The sequence below is a fragment of the Vidua chalybeata genome, chromosome 1 (genome assembly GCF_026979565.1).
Source record: "Vidua chalybeata isolate OUT-0048 chromosome 1, bVidCha1 merged haplotype, whole genome shotgun sequence".
NCBI lineage: Eukaryota > Metazoa > Chordata > Aves > Passeriformes > Viduidae > Vidua > Vidua chalybeata.
This window is the reverse complement of record NC_071530.1, coordinates 92,266,829-92,291,035: the sequence shown is the minus strand read 5'-3', so window position 1 is coordinate 92,291,035 and position 24,207 is coordinate 92,266,829. Positions and strand designations below refer to the sequence as shown.

The 24,207-nt window shown below is 40.0% G+C and overlaps 2 protein-coding genes across 5 annotated transcripts in view; one reads left to right on the top strand and one right to left on the bottom strand.

Annotated features, from left to right (window-relative positions):
* Window positions 1-9,874, top strand: part of LOC128790206 (uncharacterized) — a 28,915-nt gene extending 19,041 nt beyond the window's left edge. For 2 of the 3 annotated variants that reach the window (XM_053946775.1, XM_053946766.1), the window contains exons 8-15: window positions 387-417; window positions 2,359-2,380; window positions 2,909-2,933; window positions 4,130-4,168; window positions 5,312-5,413; window positions 6,499-6,604; window positions 7,017-7,907; window positions 8,672-9,874. In XM_053946775.1, the coding sequence (XP_053802750.1) occupies window positions 387-417; window positions 2,359-2,380; window positions 2,909-2,933; window positions 4,130-4,168; window positions 5,312-5,413; window positions 6,499-6,604; window positions 7,017-7,907; window positions 8,672-8,727 (1,272 nt within the window). In that variant the 3' untranslated portion in view covers window positions 8,728-9,874. Of the gene's footprint in view, window positions 1-386; window positions 418-2,358; window positions 2,381-2,908; window positions 2,934-4,129; window positions 4,169-5,311; window positions 5,414-6,498; window positions 6,605-7,016; window positions 8,650-8,671 lie in introns of those variants that run through there. The other variant, XM_053946773.1, reaches the window with a different exon arrangement.
* A 2,551-nt stretch (window positions 9,875-12,425) lies between these two features.
* Window positions 12,426-22,054, bottom strand: PDCD6 (programmed cell death 6). Of its 2 annotated transcripts, none has more exons than XM_053960432.1 (6): window positions 21,925-22,054; window positions 18,915-18,976; window positions 15,824-15,868; window positions 14,693-14,845; window positions 13,892-14,001; window positions 12,426-12,956 (listed from the first exon to the last, which is right to left on the bottom strand). In XM_053960432.1, the coding sequence occupies exons 1-6, from the start codon at window positions 22,014-22,016 to the stop codon at window positions 12,858-12,860; spliced, it is 561 nt and encodes a 186-aa protein (XP_053816407.1). In that variant the 5' UTR covers window positions 22,017-22,054; the 3' UTR covers window positions 12,426-12,857. The 2 variants fall into 2 exon arrangements, with proteins under 2 accessions (XP_053816407.1, XP_053816396.1); XM_053960421.1 differs by having other exon boundaries at window positions 14,687-14,845; window positions 21,925-22,053.
* Window positions 22,055-24,207: the final 2,153 nt, after the last annotated feature.

The following is a 24,207-nucleotide window of genomic DNA, read 5'->3' as shown; positions in this document are numbered from 1 at the left end:
AGGTTGCCCTGAAAGATCCAGGGAAAAGAACAGTAGTATTGAAATTAATCTGAAAAAAGCCAAAGCTTTATATTTTTAAGGTTTTAGATGTTTTAAATTGAAAATTGTTCAGTCTGAATTCATTGATTTGGAAATTTTATTACTTGAACTTCAATAATTTTTAATTTTTGCAACTTAAATTTTCTCAAATGTAAGCAAATTTTTTCTCAAATTGTATTTATATTTACAGGAGTCTTTATCTGTGTGCGAGGAATTTAATTTAATTCAATTTAATTATGTTGGCATAAATAAAAATACTTGTTCCTTTCCTAAAGGCAGTTGCAGTAGAGGCTGTTGTTATGAAATTTTAGTCAGAAAGTCTAATATGAAACTTTTTATATTTTTAGATGGAAGGTTACACAAGACCAGCTACCTCATGTAAGTCTGTGAATTTTTTGAATATAATAGTTTCGATATAATTGCTATTTGGCCTCATATGACTTACTAGTTGAATTCTAAGAGTTTGACTGATGTAAAACATTCAACTTGTAATACCACAGAATGTTTTCAGAGATTTTTATGGCTTTTGTGATTTTGAAGTGATGAAAGAAGGAAATTGCCATGCTTCCAGTCTTCCTTAGATTTTTTTTAACTTCTTGGTTCTGGGGTTATTTATGATAACTGTAGTAATTTGGTCATCAAGGAAAGTAAAAAGGTATGGAAAAGTGGTGCTTGATGGCTTTCTTTGAATAAGCTGATAAAGTCTTCTCCACCTCATTTCTATCATCAGAAGACTTAACATGCTGAATCACTGGTGAAAGTGGAAATTACCATTCTTTAGCAAATCCATTGGAACAAGTGATGGAAACCAAACCCACAAACAAAAACCCAACATCTTCCCTCATCCAGTATGGCTGAGTTACATCTTTTGTTACTGTAGGTGTGCTATAGATACTTGATGATGTCAGTCTGGAGGAATACTCCTTGCTACCTTTTGACCCTAGTGTTAATATCAGAAGCAAGGTGGGTTTGATTGAAGTGGGTGAAGGTTGCATAGATCAACAGAACTTGTCAGCGTGAATCCTGCTGTAGGAGCCTACCAGAGGTAGTGCGTTTTTTTTCTTTTTTTTTTCCTTCTTTTTATTGATCATTGGTGGCTTCTGTGGCTTGTACTTTGGAATGTTGGTCTGCAAAACAAGGTGGCAGAAATCTTTTTGATTTCTGTGTCTCTTGTAAAGAAGAGGGAATGTCACCCTGGTAATTAGCTGAATAATTCTCAGTTCAGAGTAAACTGACATCAGTCAAGTCAGCAGACTTCTGTAGAAGTGGAAGACATGGTTAAATATCAATCTGGAACATCAAAAAGAGTGATCCCACACAGATCATATCCTGTCCAACAGGATATGAATTCTGAAAAAATGGACAAGAGGGAAGTTACCTGCAAAAGTGTTGTGTCTTTCAATATAAAGGTTTGCTCTGGTTAGGTGATAAGGTCACCATCAAGCGAACTCCAAAAAAAAAAACCCTCTGGTTATTTAGAAGAAAATCATGGTTACTGGGTTAGCAGCAGTAAGTAACTTCAGACTAGATCATGTTGGCAAATGTCAAAACTCTCTTCTGACAGTGAGAATGAGTTTGGGGATATAATTAAGAAAGGCCCCTAGTACACAGGTATGAGTGTGCAAGTGACTAAATGGACATTAACAGCTTCATCAGCATGAGTTAACTGTGCTAATGGGAACTGGTTAACATGGCAACACACATCTTTTGGCCTTGTCTTGGGCCAAAGATGTCACTTGTCCAGAGAACTATTAATGTCCTGTTGCATATCCTGGAACACAATGATTAAGAAATGTTATGTGCCATGCAGTAGCTGGTTCTCTGAAGCATAGTTACTATTTTAGACTGCCTTGTTTTGCTGAGCTTTCCTTCCCTCCCTCCTCATGATTATACACTGATACAGATGAGATGATCAGACATTCCAACCCCTATTACTTCTTGTTGGAAATTTAACTATTGTATGTACAGCTGTTAGGGTCACTTGGAAAAAAACCCACATGCAGACCTTGTACCTTTTTTTCATGGAGGGGACAGGCCCACCTCAGTTTATTCCATACAGCCTTCTTGTGTGGGATTCAGGTGCCTGAACATAGATGCTGTAGGTACCCTGCAAAGCCTTTAGGACACAGGTGTCCCACAGACTTTTCAGCAAGGATGCCTGCTGGTTTCTAAACATGCCATTTGCTTTTGAATCCTGCTCTTTACAGAAACTGCAGCTACTTCATGGCCAGTGGCTGTTCTGTTTGTGTAATGCTTCTGTTGCAGTAATACAGTGCAAACTTTGTGATGTTGCTAATAATTCTTTTTTTCATTTTCTAGCCCCATTGAAGAAGAAAGCAAGGTGAGAGTACTATCTGCACAGGAGAATCAAAAGAGATTTTTAAATCTATTTTTCTGTAGCAAATATCATATGGGAAAATATTTTATGTTGTCTTTCCACTGTAATTACTCCTCTCCTGTAAATTGTTCCTTTTTGTCTGTGAGGAAATAGCAGCTATGGCTTTCAAAATACTGCATTCAAAAAATAATTGCAGTTGAAATTTCAAGCTGCTTCCATTCTATGTGGGATATCATTGGCTGATTAAGTTTTATAAAAAGCTGTTTATATAGGAAGAAAAAAACCCAACTCACCATTATTTTAGTCATCTCCTTTAGCTGATTTGTAAACAAGTTCTTCTGCACTACTGGCCTCTTTGAGAGTCAGTCAGAATAAGGACTTTACAGCATATTTAAAACACTGTTATTTCTTAGAGAAAGATAGCCAGTATTGGTAAGTGATAAAAATTTGGAAACTGAAATATTTTGAGTAAACTTAATGTTTTAGTGATTTTTAGAATGCATCTTAATACTGTAATTTCTTTCTTTTAAGGTGGGAAGATGATTATAAGCATGAGGTATGTAGAATCAGTAACTCCACACAAGTGTTCACATACCCACAAGTGTCTCATGTTGTAGCAGTTTCTTTATGCTTGTTTCTAATTTTTCTGGAAAACGTTTATTCTTTGGCTTCATTTAGTATTGATATTGTTGCAGAAGCAATTGATCTAATGAGTCAGTATTTTGAGTTCATCACAGCAGAGGGGAAGAGAATACAGTACATTCACCTTAGCTCTCATAAATCTTGTTCAGAGCCACTGAGTCTCAGAGACAGTGTATCCAGGCCAGGTCTCCCAGCCTGTGCTGCAGTCTCCCCTTCCCTGTTTTGTTCCTCTTCAGTTCAAGACTATTCTATACTGAAAGTTTGGTTTAAATCTTGAGATATATCTACAGATTTACAATCCTTTTTTCTAACTCAGAGGTGAAATTCAAAATGATCACTGAAGTATCTGTCCTGATTAGCTCTGGAGACAAGCACCGAGGAGTGCCTTGTTTTTATCTTAGTGGCAGAGTTGGTTGTGTGGGCCTCAGGCTGGTCAGGTTCTATGCTAAGTGCAGCTGAGCACTTGACTTCTTTAGGCATGATTTTGCTCCTGAGTTAGGAAAGGCTGGGGAAGATAGCTCCTGTAGGTGTGTGGCTTAGATGTGAAATGTGTTCTTCCAGGTATTGGAAAGAAAGCAGTTGTGTTTGTGTAGCTGCTACCTGTGGAGACCCTGGGTGGTATCCCCTAGGTTAGGGAAACACAAGAAGCTTCCCTCAAAAAGCTGTTGGACCCCATTGTCTCCTTCCCCTGTCCCTGAGCCACTCCCTCTCTATTCCCCAATTGGCCCTGATCTTTGTACTGCCCTGAGACCAGGGTCACCCCCTGCCCCTTGGGAGAGGGAAACCGGGAGTCTCCCCATGAGTGTGCTTGGGACTCTGAACATCTAACTGGGCAGCTGAATTAAAACATCTGTGGATATTATGCAAAGGCCTTTTTTGCTTCCTTACCCTGGACTTTACTAGCAGCCATTCCAGTTGCAACAGCTACCAAACTGATACTGAGCATCTAAGGTTACATGTTTATGGCTCAGACCTAAAGTTATATCTTTTCTTTATGCTGACTTTCGTTGTTGGATAAAAGATTAAAATGTCTCATTCTGTACAAGATGATGTAACAACTGCTGTAAAATTCAGTCTTTTAAATTTTTTCCCTATTCTACAATCCCACAGAATGATCCTGTTCGGAAACAGAAAGCTCTGGAGTTCTTGGTATGTATGTAAAATAATTGTGATGAGAGTTGTGATGTTTCACCAGTACGATGCAGTGAATATTGTTTGAAGGAGCCTCTGATTACTGATCCAACTCATTTGACTGCAAGATTAATTTCTATTTTAGTGGACTCTGCCCTCAAAAGTTAGTGCAGCTGTAGCTTAGCTCAGAGCAATTGGCTGGATTAAGTGTGAGCTCTTGGCCTGTTCTGTGGATGACTCTCCCCTTTGCTGAGGAGCCACCCTGAGAAGCAGTGTTAATTAGCAGCACTGATGGTGCTCAAGTGCTGCTGGCTACCCATGTCTAATGGGATTGTTGATAATGCTGAGCAAGAGGAGCCAGTCTGGTCTGGCTGCCAGAGAGAGCACAATTGCTGGTCTTGGAGTCATTGGGGAAGTTTTATCAGTTCTGTTGACAGTGGCATAGTAAGCCTTGGTTTGTCTTTTGGATTTATGAAAATACCTGACCATTTGTGTTCACTGTTTTACTGTGTGAAAGTCATGTTCTTGTACTAAGGCAATTGGAAAATTTCATTTGAATTTGAATTGTGTTTATACATCAAAATCAGAAATAGAATGTTTTGAAATGTGTGCTTCGTATCTTCCACACTATGGTGACTTGTGACTTTAGAAGGAGAGAGAGAAAAAGCAAATCTAAGGGATAATCAGTAAACTACAAGAAAACTTGGCAGTTAATTGACTCTTATGTACAGGAATCACAGCTATTACTTAAAAAAGACTGCCTATATTCTTTTAACTTACTGTAACCACTTTATGAATTTATAAATGAATTTATAAATTCATTTACTTAGTAATCAGCCTGAAGCTTATTTTTTATTCAATTTTCTACGCAGATAATATAAATTTAGGACTTGTGCCCTTCTCTGTCTGCAACAAAATGTTTATGGACTTGACAGTAGAGGTGTGGCACAGAAATCCCGGTTTATGTTTTACCTTTTATCAGGCCATAATTATGCTCCCAATTTTATTTTTTTATATTTTTGTATATATTTATCATACATGCCATATGTTAACCAACAGTATAAATTTGGTTATGCAAAAATCGAAGTATAACTTGGATCTGTTTGTGTATTTGACCCTTTGGCATCCTAATGACCAGTTCTAACCATGTGTTTTTGACAGGAGAGTTTTCACATCACCTCAGACTCAGAAGCAACACTTGTTGTTCGCATTACACAGGAACTCATGGAGGCTTTGAAGGCCTTTTGTGAAAAGAAGGCAGCAGTAAGTAACTTAATCTTGTCCAGAATTGTTTTGCCATTGGGAGGAAAAGAGTGGTTAAACTCACTGTGTTAACACCCTGCTAACCTGTAACAGTTCAGGCATGGGTCAAAACCTGCAGTTAAATGTACTTCAATTTTCTTTTTTTACAATTTCAAGTAACAAAGATATTAATTACATAGCACATTTCTCTTAGTATTCCATCATCATGTGTCTGTTTTGGCTTTTTTTTTACGTGTGTGTTCTGTTCTGGGCACTATTTTGTTTCTTGATGACAGGTTGTCATCCTTTTTGTGGTGGTCCCTTGGTTCTTTGCTTTTGTTCTAAGATCAGTGAGGCTTTTAAGTGCCACCCAAATTTGCCACTTTTTTCTTTTGTGGGCCTTTGGGTAAGCCTGTCTTTCTCGTAACTTGTAGCTTTGCTTTCAGTTGAGAGTTTTAATCTGTTAAGATTAAGGTAGGCAAGATGTTCTCGACTATCTGTTGGTCCTTACAAACCTCCATAGCATCTTTGCAAAGAGGTTGACTACCAGTGGAAAAAGGAATCTGAAGAAATACCAGAATCTGTGAAAAAAATGATTGATCAGTCTGGCAGCTACTGGTTCACAAAATTCAGGATGTGTTTTTTTCTGAAAGCTGTTTCAGACTGTTTTCTCAATTTTATGTTCCGTGTCAGTTGAACTACAGTAACTGTCTCTGTGCAAATGCTGCCAACAACACCAGTTAAATATTGTTTCTGTTGCCTAATCTCTCAGCTGGGCCTTTCATTCTGCATTTCCCAGATAGAGATATGCAGCAGTTTTATGTTTTAGCCAGGTGATGATAAGAGAGACGAGGCAATAAATTTGAAACAGGAGACATTGTCTGCACCAGAGACCTCCTTCTGTTCTCCAGACACATATCTCTGCCAAATAACCCTCAAAAATAGTGGTGTAATGTGATAACAACACACCCCTCATATGGACTTTGCTGTCACCTAAAATTGTACTTTGCTAACTTTCTATGGGAAATTTGTTGCTTTTTAGAATTTGTAAAGTTCTTAAATTCTTGCATTCACAAACAGACATTCTGACCTTTTGCTTTACCTAGGATAATCACACCAACAGTTCAGGCCCACTGATGTCAGTACCTCAAGTTGAATTTCCAGAAATGGAAAGCATCCCAGAACACTATGGGCCAGATGCAGAATACAAAGGTAACTTAGATTTTTTTTTCTACTAATTTGTTTACTCTGGAGCCTGCGCAGATTGTGAAAATTTACTTTTATGGCCAGCCATAGTGCTTCTTAGCTGGTGTGCTGTGTGTCTTTGCCCTCTGAGTCAGTTCAGGATATAATTTTCTGGAGCTTTAATGACTTAATTGTCTGAAAACATTCCTGTCTCACTGAACAGTGCTATGGCAGTTAAGGTTATGGAAATTCAAGCAGTAACCCTTCTTGATCTATTTACTATTAGAATTTTTGGGTGAAAAGATGCCAAACTCAGGTAGGATGTAAAGGCAGGAAATGGGAAAAGAACAGAAGTACACATCATAAAATCTCAAAGTAGTTGTGTTTGCAGCTGGTATTTTAATATTTTGCTAACTTTAACTGCCCTTTATTTATTCAGGAAGTTCTGACTGGAATCAAGGTTTTTTGTCTCAGTATGAAGAATGTTCTGAAGGTGCTTCTTTTGTTCCTGCTCACTCAAACAGTTACCAAGCAGATAATGGATCATCCTCCTGCCATCTGAGATCCGACAACTTTGCAAGTATGTCCCTGCTCAGGGACCCTCCTGCTGCTGAGCCTGATACTCCTGCCAGTGGTGTCAGCGAATGGCTGAGACAGCTCAGAAACTCCATGCCATGCATGAATTCGACTGCTGGGGCCACTTCATACCAGACCAGCCCAGTGAAGGAGTACTCCACAGAATACATATCCAGTGATGTGCAAGGAAGTGAGCTCTGTGATAACAGACTCTCATTTGACAGAAAAAATACAAAATGGAGGAATCAGCAAGTGTGTACCAAAGCGAGGCATATAAGTGACCAAGAATTATCCTATCCCAATTTTTCTGCCTCATATACTTCATCTGGAAGATTCTTTACAAACTATACTTCACAAAACTATTCCTCTTACAAGAATTATGAGTCTGTGAATACTTGTACGTCTTCTGCAAATTCTGCTGTTTCAGGAAGAGGTGGCTCCAGGTGGCACCAGGACACTAGGTGGAATGAGGGCTATAGGTGGAACAAGGACTCTAGCTGGAAGCGGGAATCTAGGTGTCAAGGATTCAGGTATCAGAAATCAGTCTACCAGAGAGACTGGAGTTCACATCAGGACTCATTTTCTGGCAGTGGTTCGTACCAAGATCACCAGCAGTTCAGAAGCTCAGAAGAGATGTTTGATGGAGTCGATGCTGGTCTTGCTCCCAACACTGTGAACAGACTACTGGGAAAGGATGTACCTAAAATGACCAGGATGCTCAAACAGCTGGCTCCATATTATCCAGCACTTCAAAGTAAGATGGTGGTTAATTTCCATCATGTGAAATGAGTTACATCAGCGTGGTTGCTGTAACATAAGCAGGAGATTGCAGGTTGCAGAGATAGGATGAGCTGTTCAGGGAGTTGAGCTCATTTTGCTCACATCTGTATCAGCTGAAGAAAGGCATTGTTGCCTCTCTGAGGACACTGTGCCTCTTGGCAACTAGATGGAGCAGTGAGTGGGAGGAGATTTTGATAGTGCAAAAGTTTCCTGAATTGAAAGTTTTGTCCTAGGTCATCTTTCTAACTAGCAGTTTGTATCATGACTTGCACTGGTAGGTTTGCAGTGATAGGAGGGGAATGTATTGGCATAAAGAAAAAAATATTGGAATGTGTTCAAAACCAAACCTGGATGGCATTATAATATATAATCCAAATGAATCAAAACCCACTGGGCTAACAAGAGAAATGTTACCAGAGAGCTGGTTCATTAAGTGTCAATTTCCTTTTTCCAGTTACCTTAGAAATAATGTTGAGAATAGTGATATACTATTAAAAATGAGAGTTTCTCCTTTGGAAATAGATTATGAGAGGGATTTAAAGAGAAGTGGGCATATGCTACTGGATAGCTGTCATTGGGCATGAGTTTGGACAAATGCAAACTATGCTTCTGGTACTAGAATTAGTTAATTAGGTAGCTGCTTAACAGTAAAACTTTCATTTTCACATTCTCTGTGCTGTATTATGGAAATATTATGAGATAGAAGTAACTCTAAATGTTTTTATCTCCTCTTTCCAGAAGTAAATATTAAGACATTCGTCAATGTGCTAATAGAAGCTAGAGAGAAAGATTAAGGAGCAACAACAGCTGAACTGGAAACAGATGAAGAGATTTGAGAATCTCCATCACTTGGTATTCAGGAAAGAGACTGCATTTAACTCTGTGTTTGACTGGCTTGGGAGAAGTAAAGGGAGGTAGGATTTAAGTTTTTAACGTGTGAAAAATAGCTGGAACTTGAACTTGCACATAATGGGTGAACATACTATTTTGTTTAGGCTTTTTGTAATGTATTTGTTATATCTTAGTATATTTCAGAAAAAAGATCTTTTGTTATTTTTTGAAAATACGTTAAAATTACTCTGTCAGCAAAAAGCTAATGATCCTTTTAATACCCTTCTCAATTCAGAAGAGAAAGAAAGGTTTACTTTTATGCTACCTACATAGGAAGAATATTAATTGAAAATACAGGTTTACTTTTTGTCACACAAATGTAAGGCCAGTTCCATTAATATGAGGCTTTATAATTAGCATATTTTTAGAAATTGATACACTACATTTCTGTTTAGACAAAGAAAGGAGAATGTCACAGCATAGGTATTCTCTATCTTAATGTGATACTATATGAGGAAAATGTAATCTGTACTAGAGGACTGGTATGTAACGGGGCATATCAGTTTCAATTTGCAGAGTAATAAATGGTGTGAAATATATGCAGATTTTTTAATCATGTTGTTCAAAATGAAATAATTATAAATTATCCTAAAATCTCATTTGGTAGATGGACCCATGCTAAAATAAAAATCCTTGATTCTTTCTACTGGCAAAAGCACATTAAGAAATAGTAGAAGCCATAAGGCAATCAGATAAAATAACAGAAAAAAAACCCAAAATGTTCTAATAACTGAGTAGTACTTAACCAGTTCATGAGATGTATCAGGGCCACATGCTCATGAATGCCTGGCTTTAAATATCTGCTCTATGTAATTAAAACCAGCTTACATGGAGCTGAAGAAAAGAAGTAAAGTGAGACAGTTTACTCCTGAGTGTCTGTTTTCCTTTTCACTGCTGCATTGTGGACTATCATTTTTCTTCTCACCCATGCTGGAACTGTGTCTCTGTGCATTAAATACTTGTGCTGAAGTGGGGTTAGTCTTCACAAGCTATCATAAAGCGTTTTGGATCTTGTTATGTAAATTATAATAAAAACTCAACTTAAAGTAATTTATTATTGAGCATGTAAACTCAATTCCCTAAAATTTTCCTTCTGTCCCTATTTTGTTTCTGCATCTGAGAAGATCCACTTTCCTTCTTTGTTCCTGTTCACTGCTCATACTTACTGAAGTGTTGGAGTGGTTTATAATGTCACACACTGTGTAGTTGTGCCATACACTTCCATGCACTGAATTACATAGTCAGCCTTCTTACTTAAAAGGGAAAATAGTTTTTTTCTACAAGAGGTGTCTGCCAGAGGTTTGATTTACAAGTCTGTAGGATTGATTAGTTATTATATCTACATTTAAAAATTACCAGAAGTTATTTACACAAATGTTACTAGCATAGTGGTTTTTTTTCCTCACAGAAAGTGTAGTGCCACTAAAATTCTGAAACTGTAGAAAAAAATGTTGCTAGAAAATATTACTGCTGCAACTCTGTCAATTCAAGTTAAGACTTTGCATTTGAGGCTGATACAGAGAACTCTTTTCCCCATTTCTCACTCCCTTTTGGATTTTACTGCCATCACTGTATATGCCAGTGGCATACAGTAGCTGGATGACCTCCACCCAAATAAGATGCTCTTTCCATCTACATGCTCTGTAATTTTTCCTTCTGGGCAACAGTTATTGTCCCTCCTTTGTTGTTGTGCAGAGTCCTGCACTGGGGAAACAGTTTCTTGCATTTGGAAATGGAGTAATTACCAAATTAAGACAGCATTGATTGACTAAAGCTTTCCTGAACTGTAGAGTGCTGAGTACTTCTCACTTCCAAGAAAACCCTTTACCATATCTTGCTCCTATGTGGTATAGAATTGGAGCAGAACTCTGTCTATACTCCAGTCCTTCAAGAAACCACCTCACAAAGTAGGTCCTGACAGCCTGCAGAGCAGCACCAGATGCCTGGCACCTGTCAGCACCACTGCAGCTACATCACAGACCTTGGCATGAAGGCAGTAGTTCTCAGAATGCACCTGAGCCCTTGGAGCAAATTTCCAATTTCCTTAAAAAGCCAGTGACAAAAATCCAGACTGGAACATACCTTGGACTGGGGATAAATGGTCTACTTTTAGTCAGTTTCTTGGTCTGCGGTGTACCTGCTTTCACACCTTTAGAAGTGTGTTTCCCAGTGGGACAAGAGTTGTTCCAATCCAGAGCCACCTTGATGGTTCTCTGCATCAGTGATGCTCCTTTAGGAAGTGCTGGAGTCAGCTGTTCTGCACCAAGGGCACTGAAATACAACAAGGCCAGCTGGACATGGAGACATATTTCAGGGGAGACAACTTGGGAAGTTTCCAAGATTCCAGCTTTTTAGTTTGCACCTTGGACTTACTCCTCAAACGACTTCCCAGAATTACTGGATTTTATGTGGGTGTATGATCCAAAGGAACAGATTCCTTAGTGGAAAGAAACAGGGGAGCTCTTTTGAGCCCTGAAATTTGGGGCTCTTCTGGTTTGTTTCTGGAGAGAGCATATATAGTTATTATCTCAGCCTTCCAGGGAAGGAAGGTTCAAAGAGCAACTGGTGGAAGTCTTTTTCCCTTGTTTTCTTCAATGTAAGTAACTTTAACAGCTGATGGATGAGGTGGTTTCTGACACTGGTCATTACTCCTAATTGCCCTCCTCACCCAAAACCAATTCCTTGCCTTTTGGGTGAGTACACCCAGAACGCTTTGGGAGATCTTCTTGTTTCAGTGTGCTTATGGTCTGGGGGCCATTGGTTTTCCCCCACATACCTGAGACCAGAAGAGTGTTGGGAGTGTTGCTGAGTTGTCACTAAGGGGCTGAGTATCACTTGACAAGTAGTAGCAGCTTCTCTGCATGACAAATGTTTGGTAACAGTTGCACAGTTGCCACTTTGCTGCCTTCACTCTGACACCAGACACTCTGCTGTGGGTGAGACACAGAATCACAGAATCATCTGAGTTGGAAAGAGTCCACAAGGATCACTAAGTCCAGCTCTTCAGTGAATGGACCATACAGAGATTGAATGTGTGACCTTGGTGTTATTTGTACCATTCTCTGACCATCTGAGCCAATCTCAGGGGCACTTGGAAGTAACATTTGTAACTCTGACTTTTGGTTGTCTTTGCTTCCTCCAAGTTGTTTCTTCAGCGTTACTGCAAAAGATGGTGTGTGACAGGAATCAGTCATTACTTGTCTTGCTTTTTTCCACTCTCTCTCATTAGCTGTAAATGGCGAGATGTAGGGTAAAGTTAGGAGAATGTCAATTCAAGGCCACTTCAAATAAGTGCTTCAGCACCAAAAGGAAGACTTCTGATTTCAAATGAGACAACTAACCAAAGGGAGCATATTGAGAGTCAGAGTTCATTTTTGTGGGGAACTTATCAAGGGAGACATAGTATGACCTGCTTCACAGGTGTGAAGAAGTTGTATTTGAAGCCATCCCAAGGATACCCTGAAAGAAGGAGGCAGCTAGAAAATAAAATAAAATAAAAAAAGGCCATCCAAGTGGAGAGATCCCTGAATCATAGAATATGAGAATACAGAAGTAAAATCACCATCCCCTTAAAGCTGTACAAAAACGAAATACACTGAAAACTGACCTGGTATTTTTACTTAATTTTAAATTCTGTATTTAAAAATTAATACATTTAACTCTTATAAAAGTAAGGCACATGCAAAACATGTTGTGCAACTTCTGGCTTTCAACTGATATAAACTAACAAGCATAATTTTAATTTGGCATTGCTAAAGAGTCATTTTTCCCATGCAGGATATGTGTAAGAGGTAATGTACATTGTACTGGTTAAATCTGGATTCTGTGCTTTCTGTACTACAGTAAGCAGAGATGGTCATATCATACAATAATACAAAATAAAAACCAACCCAAGTACAGATTCTGATAGTGATTACCAGCCTACAGAATTTAAGAATGTGATGTTACATCCATTATAATACATAAAATAATATTCAGTAGAGGATGTTTTGGCAACTCCAGTCTGTGTAATGCCAGTGTGCGATTCCTGGTGTCATACGATGCTGAAGACCATGGAAAGATACTGCTCATAGGACACCTGAATCCAGCCATCCTGGTCAGTGTCGTATCGTCGGAACACATCAGTCAGCCTCTGAGGAGGAGAGAGAAAAAATAATTGACATTTTTGTTCTAGGGGAAGGTTCAGACTGCCACATGCTCCCCTTACCACCTGGACTTCTACAGCTTTATGAACCCTTTCTGTTCATCCCCTCTGTAGCCATTTTACAGTGTTATATATAAAGATAGCTCACTGTAATAGTAATACCTAGGGCTACCTAGGCACTTCTTTACAGACCAGACAACTTTTTATAACTGGCTTGAAAGTGGGGGGAAAAACAATGCAATGTTTGAGTCATCTGGAAACAGAATCCCAATACATACCCTGTGCATATCTCACCTTCTAGGCAAATATGCTTCGTGTGCCATTGCTATCTGAGCTGTCTCTGTATAACCCCAGACATGCCAGGCAGTATAGACAAAGGACCAGAACAACTGCCAGCACAGATTCATTAACATCAGCTGAGTGATACTCCATTTCAAAGCCCTTTTTAGCAGAGTTCAAGTCTACAACTAACCATAATTGCTTTATATTACAAATGAATGCAAAGGCAACCAATGTGTCTAACAGAGATGCTACTTCTACAGGGAACTCCTTTCCTTTCATGTTCTCTCTCTTTCTCTCACTCTCTGTGTTACCGAAAGACTGGAAGGCTTTTTGTGTATTTTTACCATTGCCCCTGCAGGATCACCTGTGAAGTCTATTAAACTAACAGACACTGTCAGACATTTATACTATTTTACACTCTTCTGTCCCTCACCCATTGTATCAAATTTACTGGAGACCCAAAGGAATTACTAATGAAGACCAATACACAAAGATGTTTCTAGCACTTAGCATATACTTAGTTCAAATGGCTTACTATAAATAAAAGCAAGTTCTAGATCTACTGTTACAGTGAAAGCTATAAAAGCTTAAGAAAATGTAATTTTTTTTCAATTGACATCAAAGTACATCTCCTTTCTTACCTGTAGAACAACACAGCACTGAATAAAATCATCAAAAGCAACTTGTCCTTTTCCTTGTCTGTCAAATTTCCGAATAAGGATATCATAGAATTGATCAGACAGTCGGTAACCTTGGAAAAAGAGAAACACTTTAGAAGGTTTCAAGTACTGCAGTCCTTCTATAAAAAGAACAAGGTTATTTAACAGGCATGTGTAACAAAACCAGAAAACAGTAAGGAGTTACAAAGATTTTTTTTTTGTAAATATCTCTGTTAAACTAAAATGCATGCAATAAAACCCATGCTCAATAATAATTATATACAGAGTCACAGTAAATATAATTACAGATTAAGGTGACTCTTTGATTGAGGGAATGGTTTAGGGCTGCAGTTCAAGTCTTTACAGGTGAAGTGACTGGAATGGAAGTTCCTTAGCCACCAGAATGCTCTCACAGCATGAACAGCTGGCCTTGTTTTAAAAAGTGGCAAGTTCTGTCAAGTATCCTGTTAAGTTCAGACTTCACCTAAAGCATTGGTAACCCTCTCAGAGCATGTCACAGAGGAGACTGGAACTGGATGTGTCAGGACATGTGTAGAATATTTTCCTTTTTCTCTATTTAAGGAACGAGCTTTAAAAAACGTGCTTCTTGCAATGGACGTCGTTAAAAGGTACCTTATACCTAGAAGGAAAGCTGCCCTTCACCTGCCTCATTTTTAGTCATATTTGTCAGAGCAGTACAGTTTTGCAACAGTACCAGTAAGCAGCTCATTCTATGACATAACCCAGTCATAAAAACTGTAATTACTAATGAATTACCAAAACCTGTTAGTGCTTGCTTTAGTTCATTTTTGTCAATCATTCCAGAATTGTCTCTGTCATACGTTCGAAAGACATTCTGCCAGTCTGTGATGTATTTCCAGACTCCTGTGAATTCATTGAAGTTCACACCTCCTTTGTTTTCTCTGTCAAACATGCCTGAAATAAAAAGTAAGAAACACATAAAACCTTAGTCATACTACTCCTCAGCAAGGACTTTAAGTAGATAGCAAGAGTGCTCTGTGGAAGGTACTGAAGAGAGAAAAGAAACTGCTAAAATGCAAGTGGTAATTTGGAAAGTTCTGCCAAGAAAAATCAAGCAGTCATCCACTGAAGGAAAAAAATGATAAAGCAAGATAAAAATACCAGAATAAATCATAGAATGTTATTTTTCCTAGTTTTTTATTTTCAGTTTAAAAATACTGAGGGCTTGATTGATCATCTAGAATGGGCAGAGGGGTGGACTATTCTTTTCTAAGGATACATTAAAAAATCTTATATCATTTCCAAGAGTGCTGGGATATTCATCTGCATTTGACTTACTGATACTGTTAATCTTTATAAAATAAACATGTCACCCAGTGATAGAACTCAGACTGCTGCTGAACACTTACTGAAAACAAAGCAAAAATGTAGTCCTTGGATTTATGAACTGTGTGATAGAAAATATTTGATTTATTGTGCTTGAATCTTCATCCTTCTGTTCCACCACCATCACCTTCCACATTACTGGCAATTAGTTTAGACACTAACAGAATTCAAGCATTGTAAGCTCCTGTTTGGTATTTTTGGAGTAAAACATGGGCTTAAATTCAAGATAGGAAATACTTCCCAAGGTAATTTATATACTACCTGTTTAGAAAATTTAAGATAACAATCATCTCATGCATAAATTACATTTATTATCTAATCAATTATACAGTAACATTTTCTCAGGCTACTTTGACAAGTGCACATGTGTGTATGCAAAGGGCATTCCACTATTAATCAAAAGGGAAAATAATTTTACTTACTACTGCTGGGCACTCAGAGAAAAAAAAAAAAAAACAGTGTAACAATTGAGAGCTCACAATCAATCAGCTGAACAGATCACAAAACTTATCTTAGGACTATGTCACATCACACAACTACACTCACCAAGAATTGACCTGACTGTTGCTGGATTAAATGGAGTCCACGTGCCTGAAACAGAAAGAATTACTTAGTTGAGAATTAAGAATTCCTCAATGTTTTCTAAAAAATGTAAAAAAACCAACCAAACAAATCAGTTAAGAATAGTGAATTCAGAGCTATGTGACATGGAGCTGGCATATTAAAAAAATAAGGCTGCTTGGAAGTAAGAAAGTCTCACCAATCACAGATGACTTCAGACCAGTGCTTTCCAAATACCACATAGAAACCAGCATTTTAAGGCTGCAACAAAAACAAATCTAACAAACCTTGGAAGAGCTAAGAAGGGCTTTTTCATCCCAGGCTGTCAGGAAGTATTGGATGAAAAGCAAGATCTAAACTGAAGTACCTCTTTTCTACTGACAGGAGCAGAAGTGTTCTAAACTGCAACTCAATGAAAGCCTCGTATCTGTTCCTCAGTAAAAACCCATCTGCTCATTTAATTTTTACAAGACTACTCCAGGGCATTTAGTTTCTGACAGAAAGAGTTCACAACATGGCATAACCATACATTGCAGTTTAGAGTAGTTTAGTACAAATCCCACCTCCACTGCTAAAAAACTGTGTTAGTTTGAATTAGTATTTTTAGACCAAGAAATGTTGCTGCTTGAAAGGGCCCGAGCAGTAATCATCTGGAGAGAAGTACTGTACTTCTCTGAGTATTTAGAAGCTTGTCATTATGAAACAGTTTTCACTTGGTTGAGAGCATTCCAAAGTGCTAAGAAGCATTAAGCTTTAAACAAAGGAATCCTGTGCCTCATCTAGATTTCACCATGGATTCTCCAGAGCCTGTGAAGGAACCAGGAGCACGAAGCAGCACATAATGAACTGGCTGTGGTTGCCTGCAGGGACCCAAGGAATCGGCGAGAGCACAGAGGAGCCGGTGAGCCGAGGGCACTGCAGAGGCGATCCCAGGGATGTGTCATCTGACCGCAAATCCCAGCAGAAGGGCCGAGCTGGGATCCGGCACGTTGGCTTTGCTGGGTCACAGGCAGTGATGTAACTCTACAAGGGAGAACCCTGCACGGTAGGCAGGCCCTGTGACTATCTGCATGTAAAGAAAAACTAAGCAGAGAAAGAAAAGAGATAAAATGGCTCTGAAAATGTTGAAGCAGTATTTTAGATAGAAAATGTCAGTACCTTAGAGCTGTGTGTCTCCTCAAAAAAGTAAGAAATAATGGAATTAATAAGGTGCCAGTATTTAACACTGAACAGAATAAGAGGAAAAACTGAAAATACAGTCTGAAAGTTAACTTATTTCATCTTGAAGCATTCAAGTGATTCATATAGGCACCACAAAATGAAATCTGGGCAATTCCAGAGGTGAAGAACTGTACTGATTTCATCCTATTCCAATAAACAGAATGTCCCTGTCTCTCCTCTCCTGACTCTAATATTAACTTCCCACAGCAGCACAGAAGAAAACAAGAAGGAAGCAAAGGATTTTATTGTGTAAGCAGCCAAAGTGATGATTAGCCCCTCCTAGGTAAGCACACTATTATCTGCATAAACTTCACAGGTTGAAAATGTCAAAACCACACTGAACTTCAAATGTCAATGAGCACAATGCAGACTTTTTTAATGTTTTAGAAATAAACACATAACATTCTTTTAGCCCATGTTAAATTGCAGGATGGCCATGCACAATCATCCACTAGAGGATATATTTTGAAAATAATATAGTGAATTGTTAGTGACTTTGGTGTACAAGATCTAGAATCTCTTGGAATGCAGAAAGCTTACAGTTCTGTAAATATTTTGCCTAACACTTGGTAGGCATTCTTCATAACTGCAAAGCACTGAAACTGCTAATCTACACTGTAAATAAGGAAAGAAAAGAGCTCAGATAGTCATCACTGCCTAGTACCCTTAAATTCAATCATATGAGGAGATATTTAAAATATATAAAATTAAAAATGGCAGGTTCATATGAGAAAATATTTAAAATATATAACATTTAAAACAGCAGATAAAATTTAAAATGACAGTTTCTCACAGTTCTAAATGGAAATCTAAATGAAAATGGTGACTTAACTTAGTTTTTGCTAAAGATTTTATTCAAAATTTTAATTATGGGTCAGGTCTGGCAGCCACAACACATTGCTTTTAATTTATCAGATACATTATTAAACAAATATTCTAGTACATCCAGTTCAGTTACAAGACTGCAGTTTTACTGAATAGAACCTTACACACTTATTTCAAGTCAGGCAATTACTGACAAAAATGGTCCCTTCAGCCATTGTGTGCTGCAGCTCACAACATCAGTTTTAGCCCTTCTCAGTCACAGAGCACAGGAGGGATAAAGGAATAAACTCTGGGAGAAGGGGAACTTGGTATGGACTCAAAGGTGGACAAACAGACTGAATACGCCCTTTTTCAGATTTCCAAACAGAAAAAAAAACCCACAGAGTACAACCCTTCCTACTCTGAGTCATGGGAGGAAAGTAAAAATAGGCTACTGGAAAAATGTTTCATTTTTTTTGTTTCCATGAGTTATTTGACAATACCCTAGTTTCTTTGAGTATTTCAACAAGGAACTGACTACTAGAAAGTTTAATACTAGATCTAGAGTGCATCTTTCTATTCCGTTAAGAAAAACCCCAAACATACTTTATTTCCTGCACCATACTGTATGAAAAATAAGTTGTGTGCAATTAAAAAGGCTGGTTGTCAACAGCTTTGCCCAGGTTATACACTGATTCTGATTAAAAAACAAAGGTTCAGTAGTGATGAGCAAGGAATATATGAATCACTGGTTATGATTTCTAGGAAGCAGAGCTGGAAAAAAAATGAAGGAATGTGCACGCCCTCATTCCTCAGAATACAGACCTGTAATGGTTACAATAGATACTCAGTTTAGAACAAACAAAAAATCACAAAGATTGTTCATTTTTTTCCCTTTCCAGCCTTTTGCTGTAAATTAAATAGTCATTAGTGAGTGGTAGGAACACTTCCCACCCCCTTCCATACAAAAAATCACAGCATCAAGTAACCTCAAAACAAATTTATCATGAAGTTTACAATGAACTACCTCACTTCTCATTTACAGACTTACCATTTGATAATGCTTGCTGAAGTTCATGATCAGATATTATTCCACTCCTGTCTTTATCAACTCTGGGAAAAAACAAAACAAAACAAAACAAAACCAGGTAGTAAGCTTTAAATGGCTGAAATTAACATGTTCCACTTACTGAAGACTTCAAGATTCTGCTTCTTACTCACCAGATGAGATAATTATTTTTCTGAAAAGTCTGAATATGTTAAAAGGTCCAAAGAAAACTGCAAGACTTACTTATGAGTGAAGAGACACACAGAAACCCTGACAATGAAACAGTTTGGGCATGCTCTCCACAAGGAAGTATTTTTATTTATTTCTGTTTAAGAAAACTGCAGAGCACACATGCTGGTTAAATCCACGAAATGCCTAATGTTACAGCAGTCAGCTATTTGTTTCGCAAACTGGCACAACAGGTTTGTCACCCAGACTCTCTCACACATTGGCAGTGGAGAGTAAGTCACTAATGTGACCAAAGTACTGAAAGACTCAATCGTTTGCAGGGCCCTGCAAAGGGGTTCAAAGAGGCAAAAGCACAGGCAAGTTCCAGCTTCCATTGAGCCTTCACAGTCCATTGTATTAATGATTCAAGTTCTATGCCAAAATAAATAAATTAAGTAACTTCTGTCCAAAAAAAAAGGAGCATGCCTTCTCTATATGGCTATCTGAAAATGGTGGGGACTTCCTTGCATTTCATACAGGGATGTTCCCCTTGGACTGACAGTTTTCATTTCCCCTCATTTACTACCCCAACCAGAGTCCTGCTCAGTTGATCCCTATTCACAGAAGCTGATTTTCTTCTCCTTTAGTTCTTGCTTTTTCTAAACACTTTCAGTTCATTCTATTGCTTCCTTCCCCATCTCCAAGAATTATGTAACCTGCATGCAACACTAAAATTGCATGAAGAACACTAAAATTGCAAGAACACTAAAATTGCAAGCATAAATTGCAAAGATTGCAATTACAAAGAGATATTCCCCTTTATAATCGCTGCTTCTCTTAGTATTGTGAACATTTTTTACCATTTATGAGCTGCTACCAAGTGCTAAACTTATATTTTCATGAAAATGCATTATGACCTACTTATCTTTCTCCTGAGCATCATCTGTCAGCACATACCTTTTATAAACAAATTTATGCAAAATTAGAATGGATTTTCCTCTTGGACATCAGATTTCTACTCTGGATTCCACCTGACATACGGGGATCACCTGTCATGCAGAGATCATGATCTGACCGTGACAGGCTGATACAGCCCAGTCATTCAGGATTGTAAGGTGCTCCTGCAAACTTTCACAGGCCTCAGTTACTGCAGGAATCAGCAAACCTGACCATTCACCCTTTTTTCACAGAATCATAGAACCACAGAATGGTTTGGGTTGAAAGGGACCTAAAATATCCTCAAGTTCCAATCCTTGGCTGTGGGCAGGGACACCTTCCATTACACCAGATGGCTCAGAGCTCCATGGAGCCTGGCCTTAAAAACTTTCAGGGATGGGGCAGCCACAGCTTCTCTGGACAACCTGTTCCAGTGCCTCACCACGCCTACAGTGCAGAACTTCTTCCCACCATCCAATCTAAACCTACTCTCTTTCCCCCAGCTGCTCTCAAACAGATTACATAAGTATCCCAGGAGAGCTCCACCTGTCAGTGTGGTGTATGACCACACACACACATCCTTCAGTCAGTTTTCCATCCACTGAAGAATGCTTCCATTCATTCCACATTTACTGAATTTCTTCAAGGGCCTTTTGATAGTGTTGGGAGTATTTTTGAAAAGCATACAGATTATATGAATTGCTCCATTTCTAGCCTTCATATCCATATCCAAATCCAATCCTTATCAAATATAGTCCAGGATTTATATAGCCGTCTGCCAGAGGGAACATTTTCAACAAAAGCCATGCAACTCTCCTGACTAACTACATTATTTAAAATTATTTTTCTGATTTTCCTGGTGCGGAAGTCAGATTGTTGTTCTGTTTCTTTCTGGACCCTTTAAAAAGAGAAATGGCTTCATGCATGCCTCTGCCGAGTCCTCAGAGGAAGTTGTTTTACAGCAAGCTGGGTAGGTAAGCTGCTGCATTCCTGAGTCACTCTGTAAATATCAGCCAGTTTTAGAAACTTCGTACTGTTTGTCTCCTGCTTAACCTCTTCTTGCTGCTGCTTGTGTCAGAGGATCTGTCTTGACTCATCTCCCATAAAAATGGATCCAACATAGGCACCTCCCGAGTTTCCTCAACAAGACATAACTGGGAAATCTCCTTTGGCTTCTTTACTGATAGGATCTTGCCAATGTGTTTGTTTAGCAAAAGCTTGCTAACTCCCTTGCAGGTCCCTCTGATCCAGGAGAATTCAAGAAAATACTTCACAGAATCCTTCAGGCTGGAAAAGACCTCTGAGATCATCAAGTCCAACCTATGACCCAACACCACCATGTCACCTAGACCATGGCACTGAGTGCCACGTCCCGGCTTTCCTTAAACACCTCCAGGGACGGTGACTCCACCACCTCCCCGGGCAGCCCATTCCAATGTCCAATCCCCCTTGCTGGTATCTTTCCGATCTCCAACCTACATGTCCCCTAGTGCAGCTACCTTTTCTCGCTGGTAGCTTTAAAGTATTTCATTACCATTTATCAGATTCCTTTTTACAAGCCTTCCCTGTGCTGCTACACTGATCCTCCAGACTTTACTATCCTTTCTGCAACCTCAGATTAAAAATTACTTCAGCGCTTTCAAGGTTACCATCTCGCTCCCACCAATTCCCTTTACCCTCGTTATAAAATACAGCCACACGTATTCCTCCCCAACTCTTTCTTACAGATCCTCCCACAGGGAAACCACCGCGATGTTTACAGCGCTGCCAGGCGCCCCGGCAGCCAAACCCCGCGCTGGATGCGCCGGGCCGGCGGCCGGACTCCCGCAGCAGCCGACCCGCTTCCGGCACCTCCCCCTTCGCTGCCGGGCCCGCTGCCCGCCGGGCCCGCGGTGGCGGCGGGGCTCACCTCTGGAAGACGTTCCACAGGAAGGAGGGGTCGGGCAGGGGGGCGCCGCCGCCGCCGCCGCCGTTGGGCCGGTGCTGGTAGCCCGCCGCCATGGCCCCCGCGCGCGCCTGCCCCGCGCGCCCCTGACGCAGCGCGCCCGCGGCGTCACGGCAGGGCGGGGGCGCGCGCCCCGCCCCGCCGCGCGCAGGGGAATCCCGAGCGCAGCCGAACGCCGAGCGGAGCACGGGGCGGGAACTCCGGCCGCTCCCGCCGGGAGGCACCGGGGCGGGGCGGGGCGGGGCGGGGCGGCGGCACGACCTCAGCGCGGCGCCTAGGGCGTGGGGATCCGCGCCCCGCCCTGCCAGGAGCCGCCACCGTCCCTCACGAGGGTTCCGGGAAGGGCAGGAGCCGGCCCTGTGACCGGGGTCCCCGCTCAGGGGAGCTGGCGTGTCCTGGAGGGGAAGGAGCCTAAGTTTACCATCCAAGAGAGGCCTCTGCACCATCGCTGAGAGGAAAAAGGGATGCAGAGGGAAACAAAGATTCCCTTACACAAAGTGAGGATTAAAGCACACAGGGAAGGAATTTCAGGGACAGGATGGAATTGGAGTACAAGCCAAATTAGCATCATCTCATTGATCTTTAACTTAATTCTTTACTGAGGGCTGAACACAACCCTCTTGTGAAAAATGCATATTTTATGATTGGCTTTATGCAATAGTTACAATGAATATTATATGTGTAATGTTGGAAAGTTATGCTGTATTACTTCTTTCAAGTAGTGTGTTGAATGTATTTTTAGGTTATAACACAATGTTAAAATAGAAACTATACTATGTACGATAGATACTTTTTAACTAGCTCAAGAAAGAGATGAGATAATCAAGGAATTCTTCGCACAAGGATAACAATTACAGAAACCCCTAAATCTTCCAGAGGAGAGGAATTTATGGCTTTCCTTATCAACAGAAACAAACTTCTTCAAGCCTGACTTAGACTCAAAGGCGCCTAGGAATTAACAGAAACTTTTTGACAAATACCAGACTAAGTTCTTGTTTTAAATATAATACATGCATAATCATGAAGTGTTTTGTATATGCAGCAGGCTATTGCTTTTAAGGTGATTACTTTGTTCACAAGGCATGCTTGTTGTGGCTTATAGGCCCGAGAGCATCCAGACGTCCGTAATTCTTTGCTTTTTATTGCCTTGTAATTGTCCTAACTCTAAATTTTTATTACTCTAATTGTATTACTATTTTTATAACCATTTTATTATTATTAAACTTTAAAAATTTTAAAAACTGTATAAAATTAGTCCTCCGGGGGTTCCCTGGGTTCCCAGCCAGTCCGGGGAGTGATCCCTGGCTGACCGGTCCGCAGGGAGGGGTAGGTGAAACCCAGAAAGCTCCACCAAACAAAGACGAGACGTCTCCCGAGCAGTTGGATCCGAGAGGTTTATTGTAGGAGAGAGGAGGAGCAGGAGGAGGAGGCAAGGAACAGCAACACTCTCAGAGGGAAACTGACTCTGAAGAGCCCAGTACAAAGGCGGGACCGAGAATATAAGGGCAGAGGGATAGGAGTGGCTAGGAGACAAATCAACCAATGGGTAAAGGGTAGAGGGGAGGAGACGGGTTGGGGTGACATACAATGAACCAATCGGGATACAGGAGAGGAGTGGCATTCTAACAGGGTCCAATGGGATTAACAGAATAGAAGAACTTTCTAGAACCGGGGAGTGTGTTAAGCTTTGACAGCCTCAACTGGGGAGGGAAACAGCATGTGATTGACAACTTTTGACTATATTGAAGTTGCCTCCCAAGGGAGGGCGGGGACCCCTCCCACAAAAAACCAAGTGATTGGCGTTTTTCACACTCTGAAAACCAGTCAAATTCCCCTCCCTGTACCTACAACTTCTAAGCAGAGTTTACGGTCCCAAAGGACCTCCTGTGCTAAAATCCCTCAAGCACAGAGATACCAAGGTAAAGCTCTACTGAACTATCTCTGGGCACACACTGCCCCTGTCACTGCAGAAAGTCACAATCTCAGATCTATCCTCTATCCAAACTGCTGATATCCTGTACTACCTCTTCTGGGGTACAGAGAAGCTGGGGATGGGGCTGGAATGGCACAAGGCCTGGGTGGCCACAGGCCAAAGGCATTAGGTACACAAACTCCAGAATGCTGAATTAAAACAATGTAGGTACGTGTCTTCCTTGTGCTTACTTCTGACAGCTCTGGTCATGTACTAAGAGATAATGCCTTAAATGTGTCCTTCATCAAGGAATTTTGAATCCACAATTATCTAGC

Excerpts from the sequence above, each read along its gene's own strand:
- PDCD6 (XM_053960421.1), bottom strand. The coding sequence starts at position 22,016 with ATGGCGGCGGGCTACCAGCACCGGCCCAACGGCGGCGGCGGCGGCGGC. Across the intron at positions 14,846-15,823 it reads AACAGTCAGGTCAATTCTTG|GCATGTTTGACAGAGAAAAC; the intron begins GTGAGTGTAGTT and ends TTTTTATTTCAG. Across the intron at positions 14,002-14,686 it reads GCAAGCACTAACAGGTTTTG|GTTACCGACTGTCTGATCAA; the intron begins GTAATTCATTAG and ends TCTTTTTCCAAG.